Consider the following 8,030-nt stretch of genomic DNA (forward strand, 5'->3'; position numbering starts at 1 on the left):
CGTAATGGATGCTAGACCACAGTAACTTTGACCTTTAACCACCATTATCCATTCTTGTGAAAATGTGACAGACAGACTATCCAATAATCCAAAATTATGATGCCGCCAACCACACCCGTCATCAGCGTGTTGTTTAGTCAATCAAAAATAAGTTATCTGAGCTGAGCCCCCCCCAGTCCCCAACTGCCTCCCTCTTCCCACTCCATCATACCCCCACACATGCAGGGCCTTGGTGTACAGGTGCATCACTGAGGTGCAGGAGAGACATTCCTCTTCTGTCCCCTTCTGGCCACCTGTGCCTCAATTTTATTTCACAACCTAGACATCCACATTACTCATATTCTCATAGCAGATACATATAGGGCCGTGGGGGTGGGCACACTATACGGCGTCCAGGTTGAATACGGTCTGTGTAACCTCATCTGTGGCGCCGGTGCCCACCTCTCAATTTTAAATACATGTAGACATTGAGGGTTCTCGGGAGGGGCCGTGCTGACACCTGCTGCGTTCTGGCAGGAAACACCATACCCTTCCCGTGTTTTAAATGCACTTTAGAACAGCATGCAGCAACACCACATATTTGCGGGCGGAGAGAGGTATGCGATCTTCACACCCCGGTTCTCTGTTCGCCATCGGGGTCTGGGATGCTGGGCCTCGCTGCTGTTGCAGGAGCGGGGCGGTCTGCTTGTCTCCACCCCAGGAAAAGGGCAACATCTCCTGGGTCTGGGGGCAAATTGCCCTTCTGGGGGTGATGGTACCTGGACCTGGGTTATAGAGTCTGTTTGGGGAGTGTGAGTGTGCGTACAGTGTTCATTTCTACTTGTCTCCATGTTGGACGAGTGCTGAATATTCGTATATGTGTGCATGAGGGTGGAAATGCAAGCTTGTGTCTGTGTGTGCCCGTTTCTCTATGTCTATGACTATGTGTCAGGACAGGTCTTAGACTTCACCTTCTGGGAACATCTCAGGCACCCCCCAGGTGTGGAGGCCTATCCCCCCCCCACTACACTCCCTGCCAGTGGCTGATGCCCTCAGCCGTCAGTCCACTGGTGGTTCTTGGTGTCCGGGGCTGGGCGCTCAGGTATGTAATGGCTCACTCCCAGTGGCTGCTTGGCGAGGCCTGGCTCGGTCAGGCCCCTTCCGGGGGATGGGGGGCCCTCGGACCTCAGGCCTCTGGGCCCGGGGCTCAGTCCACTCTGGCACAGCTGTCTGAGGCTGCAGGCACGTTGCCGCAGCCCCCTGTAGCTTCTGCACCATGGCTGCTGGGTGACCCCCCCCCCCCCGTCTAGAGCTCTCCTCAGCTCTTTCCAGGTTGGCTTGGTTGGCTGATGCCTCTAAACATATCATGCATTGTCGGTCTTGTGTGCTGCTCAGTAAGATTCAGTATTTATTATGTACAGATACCTATGCTTATGTTGGTTGTTGCTATAGTTTCCCTACTGTGCTGTTTTCTTTTTGCTTGTTTTTTTTCTCAGCAGGTAGTGAAGCAGATTTTTAGTGTCTTTTCTCTCTATCCCTCTTCTCCTCCATTTTTCTTTCCCTCTCCTTCTGTTAACTCTCTTCCCAACTTCTCTGTTCTTTTTATTTCTCTTTCCCATCCCCGAGTCCTGTCCTTTCTGATTGTAATAACTTAAAATAAAAATAAATAATAAAGATCGAATAAACTATGAAAATCAAGTGGACCAGTTTGGCAAAAGGTCCACTTGGGAAAGTAAATTGTTGGGCATTTTCTTGGCCTTCAGACAATAATTCTGATTGCTACAGTGTCATACAGGACAGGCAAAAAAACTAAAATAATAAAGTTATCTGTGTATAAGTTATTGGTCATTTGCCATTCTCAGCTAATTCATATTTCTGTCTGGCTGACTTGACAACTTCAACAACTTTAAGTCTGTGATGGTTTGAGGGCTTTGTGTGTTCAAGGTTGTGTTTTGTACATTCCAAGACACTCATCTGCATACCTTGGGTTGTGTTACTTTTGAATTCCCCTCAGCTCGAAGCAGACTGGCCACTCTCTTCTGACCTCCGACATCAACAAGGCATTTTCACCCAGAGAACTGCCACTCACTGGATGCTTTCTCTCTTTTGCACCATTCCCTGTAAACACTGAAGATGCTTGTATGGAAAAATCCCAGCAGCTCAGCAGTTTTTGAAATACTCAGACAACCCATCTGGCACCAACAACCAAGCCACATTCAAAAACGCTTAAATGACCTTTCATCCTCATTTTGATGTTTGGTTTGAACCAGAGCAGACTTTATCATATCTACATTCCTAAATGCATGTTGCTGCCATGTTATTGGCAGACTAGGTATTTTAGATATTTGCATTAACAAGCAGTTAAGCAAGTGTACCAAACAAAGTGGCGTGTGTGTGTGTGCGTGCGTGCGTGCGTGCGTGCGTGCGTGCTGCGTGCTCAACACAACTCACCAATAACTATTTTCAACTAAGAAGGAAAACAATTATCTGGTTTACTGAGAACTAAAGAAAGGAATCAATAGATAAGTGAAATTTAAGAAGAAACAAAGAAGAAACAAACTTAAGACACACCCTCCAGAGAAAGCATTACAGACCAAATATTGAATCCAGCCACATAATTACAGGTCAAATGTTTAATTTTTTCCCCAACGTCAAACGATACCACTGAAGTTCTGAATTTTAATATACAGCACTGGTCTCAGCCTCTCTTACTTACTCTTGGAAATGACTACATATTTACTCCAATGCCTTTTGGCACAGATTCCATCTCATTGACTCCTCAACATGTTTTTAAAAATTTATTTTCTAGCTAGAGAACTTTGCACAGCAAAAGATAAAAACACGGGTTTCCAAACATTCCAACAGAAACCTATGAGAAACCTTAAGGTGTTCCTCTTCAAATAAAAGTATCAAGACTTGGTTCCTTTCTTTATAAATGTGAAAAACAATGCTGCCTGTGATCACCTTGCTTTTGTTTTCATCATGAAATTAAATGCTAATGAGCATGCTAAATGGAATGCAATGCACAGCCCATAAGGTTTTGGACAATTACACATTTTTGTATTTTTGCCTCTCTACACCCCCACAGCAGATTTTAAATCAATGATTTGATTGAAGTACGCTTTGTTTAAAGGTTTTATTTAAAGCCTTTGAGAGAAATGTTGCATTAGGTGTTTAGGAAGTGCAGCCATTTTTATAAGTACTTTCCCATTTACAAAGGATCAAAATTATTTATAAAGTGACTAATGTCACTGATATATAAAGTGAAGTTTGAGTTGTTTTTAATACTTGCTTGAAGTTTCAGAACCCACGGCCATCACCAAATGCTCCATTTCCTCCCTTGAGATGCTCTGTTAGGCCTTTACTGCAGCGACCTGCACCTGCTATTTGTTTGTGGGTTTCTGCCTTCAGTTATGTCATCAATAACTGAACGGCATGCTCTAATGAGTTTAGATCAGGTTTATGACTTTGTCATCGAAGGATATCCTATTTCTTTGCCTTGAGAAATTCTTGAGTTGCTTTTCCGTATGTTTTGGGTCATTATCTATTTGCACTGTGAAGCACTGCCAAATCGGTTTTGCAGCATTTGACAGAATCTAAGCAGAGAGTACAGTCCTGTACACTTTAGAAGTCATCTTGCTGCTTTTATAAGCAGTCACATCATCATTAGAAACTGCCAGCAATAGATTTCCATGCCATATTATTGCCTCCACAACATTTGACAGATGATGTGGCATTCTTCACACGATGAACTTTTTCACTTTCCTTGTTTATATTTTACTCTTCCCATCATTCTGGTACTAATCAATCTTGGCTTCATCTGTTGAAAGATTGTTTTTACAGAACTGTGCGGGCTCTTTAAGATGTTTTCTGGCCAAGTCTTATCTGGCCTTCTTGTTCTTGAATGTAATCAATGCTTTGCATCTTGTTGTAAACCCTCTTTAAATTCATGAAAGAGCCTCTTGATTGTAGACTGTGACAATCATACACCTACCTACTTGACAGTGTTCTTAAATGGGCTAGATGTTTTGAAAAGGTTTTCTTAACCCTTAGATGCATGAGTGACTCTACCCTAAACTCTTCCATAAGTAGGCCACTTTTGTCATTTCAGTTAATAATAATCATTTGTATTATATGGGGAGGGGTGTCCCCTTTCTGTTTTTTTCCATCCACCATTTCCACTAGCTTCCAGGCCATACTCTGCACAGATGTTTCTGTATACTATGCCCGCCACTTCGTTATGGTGTTCCATGTATGCCCTGCCTGCTAGCATCTTGCATCCTGCTGTTATGTGCTGGATTACACAGCCTACACCTGGGGTCTTGCCTGGTGTGGTAGAACCCAGCCTGGATCTTGTGCTCAGAGCTTGTTCCTGTGCTGCTGTGATTCGTGCCTCTGTGCTGTCTTTCAGTCCAGCCTCGTCCAGCCACAGGTAGGACTTCTGGATGTCAGCCACTTCCTCTATCTGCCGGTGGTACATACCGTGCAGGGGCTTTTCCTTCCATGATGGTTCCTCCTCTTTCTTGGGTTTCTGCTACCTGAGGTACTCACTGAGCATGCGGTCAGTTGGGGCCCATCTTCCTGATGTATTCATAGATGTTCGTGGTCTCATCCTGGACTGTGGTACTGACGCTCACCAGTCCCCGGCCTCCTTCCTTCCCCTTAGCAGACAGCCTCAGGGTGCTGGACTTGGAGTGAAACCCTCGATGCATGGTCAGGAGCTTCCTGGTCTTAATGTCAGTGGCTTCCATCTCATCCTTTGGCCAGCTTATTATCCCAGCAGGGTACCTGATCACAGGCAGGGCCTAGGTGTTGATAGCCCAGATCTTGTTATTACCATTAAGCAGCTGGATAGCGTAGTGGTAAGAGCGGGAGACGCAAGTTCGATTCCCGACTGGGGCGTGTGTATCCAGTAAGGTTCCTAGGCTAGGCCCACTATGCTCACCAAGCCTAACGCAGACATGAGCAAAACAGAAAAATATGAAGCCATACTGGCTCGGACGTCGCCCGCATTAACAAGGTCCGTGTCAGGTACTAAGGAACCAGGGCTCCCTGATGAGAAGTGGGCTACTGGAACAAGAAACCATCAGAGGACAAGAGACGAAAATAGGGCGCTGTTGGAATGCTGCAACCCGTTCCGCTGGGGTTACTTGGGTAGTAACCCAAGTAACCCCAGCGGAACGGGTTACATGAATAGGATGAGGGACCTATGGAATCTTCGATACACACTACTGACGGTGAAACAACATTCGGAAGAAGGGACTGCTCTCACAGCTAGAGGTTGACGAAATACAACACACATGCTACGGCAAGGGGGAGCCAGGACGACAGGTCAGGGGGTAGATATCATCACTCCCACCCGAGATTGGGTACCAAGCTCCAAGTACAATGGAAGAAGGAACTGAGTGCGAGAGGAACTGACATTCAATTTATCATGTTTAATTTATCATGGATCAGGTAACAGGCCGCAAAACTTATTACTGAATTAAATTTGCAAGAGTTAATTAACTCTTGCAGCAATGTCAAACAACCCTTTTCCATGGTCATTTTTTAACTAAAAGGTACGCAGCACAGGTAAACACTGGTCAGCTTCTCCAGTTAAATACAGTTTAACTGTGGCAGATGGCAACTGTGGCATCAGATGCAGCTGTAGTCATTTTAGCAGAGAAATGACTCAAAGACTGATTATTGTTAGCAAAACCTGCTCACCAATGTTCAATCATTTCAGCTCTATACAAAACTGATCAGTCTTGAGGTTTATAGTACAGGCTGCCACATGAGGCAGGTTTCACATAAAGGCAACAGCCCGCTTAGAACAAGAAGAGGTGTCAAGAGTCAAACTTCAAAACAAAAGTACAGAATTGCTCAGAATAACTTCACCTGTGTAAGGGTACACTCACACAGTTACAAGTGAACAGCATGCTGATGGATTTTCCCCACACATCAACAGTAATTACTGCACAGTGTCTTGAAAGTAGCTTTCATAGCTCAGTGGTAGTTCATGAACGCATGACACCAATGTAATGATTCAGTAAAGCACTAGATGTTACAATCCCAGACAACGCATTGTTTTTAATGGAGAAAATCTTGAGGGATGGCTGTTATGAGGAAAGCAGCCCAGAAACTTTACCAGCAGCACACATCGTTGTGAGCCTCAACTTTCATTCTTTCGCCCAAGCTAGCCTGCCATTTTCCCTGGTTAGGTTTAGGGATTAGAGATCTGATCTAAATTGTTAAAATTTGGGACACATCGTCAGTAGTGGACCTTGGATTCATCGGTAGAGGAAGCTAAAATTTATGCTTAAAAAAAGAGCAATTAAGTAAATAAAAGTTTTTTAAAAAACGAACTAAATAATAGTGGCAGTAGTAAGAGAGTGGAGGGGTGGTGGTGTAAAAATCAAGTGTAAAACGTAACCCAATGTGTCCTCTTTTTGGCAACCTTGTGTTATCTTACTTTAGTTTTAATGTGTTTCCAGGACAAAGAGCACTCATTTAGTGAATATTAAAGTCAGTGGTTCTAACTATTTGGGAAAAGGCAATTAATGCTACTCACTTATTCAGTCTATTGTATTTTAGCTGACATCCAGCTTCACTCATCATGCGTTATTTGGCAGTGTTGTGAGCTGATAATGTTATCTACTTAAAAACACTCAGTGGATGCCCAAGCTTTTCCTCAGATGGACTTTGTGACATGTTTAAACTTTGTACATTACTTTAAAAAGTACACTTGTTTGTCCTTGGGAGACCCATCTGTGTCTCTACCATGAGCTCAAACATGAGACACCACACCAGAGTGACAAAAGCTAATGACAGCATGTGTCAGATTTGACAAAACTGATGAGGGAGCCAGCCTTCGTGCAATTTCTGAACGCCCCCCCGTCCCCCACACACTTCCAGAGCGATGTTGCGCACGAGGGCAGCGTGACCTTCCTGTCACCCATTCGGGCAACTTTTAAACCCATAACTGTAAGAGTCACAATTTCACAAAAATCACGCATCAACCATGAAAGAAGCTCGCACCGAGTTGCGTACGCCGTTTGACAAAAATAAACCGGTGTCTGATCCTGTCTGCCAAACAGCCTGTGACAGCAACGCCGCTGTCGAGGCTGTGATGACAAAATATCTTTTGGCACGTATGTGCACCTTCAGAACCATCACTCCGTCTGTAGCTATTCACCATGCCCGTTCGCTCAGCGCTGCTGTCACTTTACCACGACTTTCAACTCGGCGACAGACTGAGGAGTTCAGCCCGTAAATTACATCTTATCCATTTACTACAGTCGTGAAGAATTATGACAAAGTATATCAAAAGCGACATAAAGTATAAGCTTAAATTAGGCAATCTTGTCTTTGCCAAGCTTGAAAACGGGTTAGTTTCGCCTGTTAAAGGGCTTAGGACACCGCTTTTTGCATACGCGACGCCCTTCCCTTTACTTCCTAATTCCATTATTCGTCAATATTACAGAGCATTTTCCTTAGACATGGTTTTATCCTACCTCGTAAAGGTCTCCTGAAGCCATTCTTGGGTGCAGACAGCGGCGGCGCGGCGTTCTTGCCTGCCTTGTTGGCTTTTTTTTGGACCCTACTCTCTCGGTGTTTCGGCGAAAGCCCCGATAGACGGGAATTAGCGAGCAGCCTTGTTATTCTGAGCAATCCGCAGCAGCAGATCAGACAGTGTCAATCGAGCCCGGCGGATCGTTCCACGCTTAAAACAAGCAACCGTCGGGGCGGTGCTGTTTACATATACCGAAGTAGAGGACTAAAAATTAGTCCCGGACTAAGAATGTAGCCTGATGGTCTGCATGCGCCCAGCTCATCTGAGCTCTGTTGCAATCCACTCAGCGGGAGACGTTATACGCGTTGTGTTTACACTCACCAGCTGGGTCAGATCCCTTTCTATGATCCCCTTTACCTGTCCACTGTGGCGTCATAGAAAGATCTGACCTACCTTATTTGTATTCACCGGGAAATATCTAGAACAAGTTAAGTGGAACTATTTGTAATGATTAATCACTAGCAAAAGTACTGATGTTGGTAGACCTTCTTACTGA

The 8,030-nt window shown here is 44.6% G+C and overlaps 1 protein-coding gene across 1 annotated transcript in view; it reads right to left on the reverse strand.

Annotated features, from left to right (window-relative positions):
• The window catches only part of LOC134629525 (chromodomain Y-like protein 2), a 45,026-nt gene extending 37,239 nt beyond the window's left edge, over positions 1–7,787 (reverse strand). Inside the window, exon 1 of the mRNA XM_063476916.1 lies at positions 7,476–7,787. Within this exon, the coding sequence (XP_063332986.1) occupies positions 7,476–7,499 (24 nt within the window). The 5' untranslated portion in view covers positions 7,500–7,787. The remainder of the gene's footprint in view (positions 1–7,475) is intronic.
• Positions 7,788–8,030: the final 243 nt, after the last annotated feature.

The sequence above is a fragment of the Pelmatolapia mariae genome, linkage group LG1 (assembly GCF_036321145.2).
Source record: "Pelmatolapia mariae isolate MD_Pm_ZW linkage group LG1, Pm_UMD_F_2, whole genome shotgun sequence".
NCBI lineage: Eukaryota > Metazoa > Chordata > Actinopteri > Cichliformes > Cichlidae > Pelmatolapia > Pelmatolapia mariae.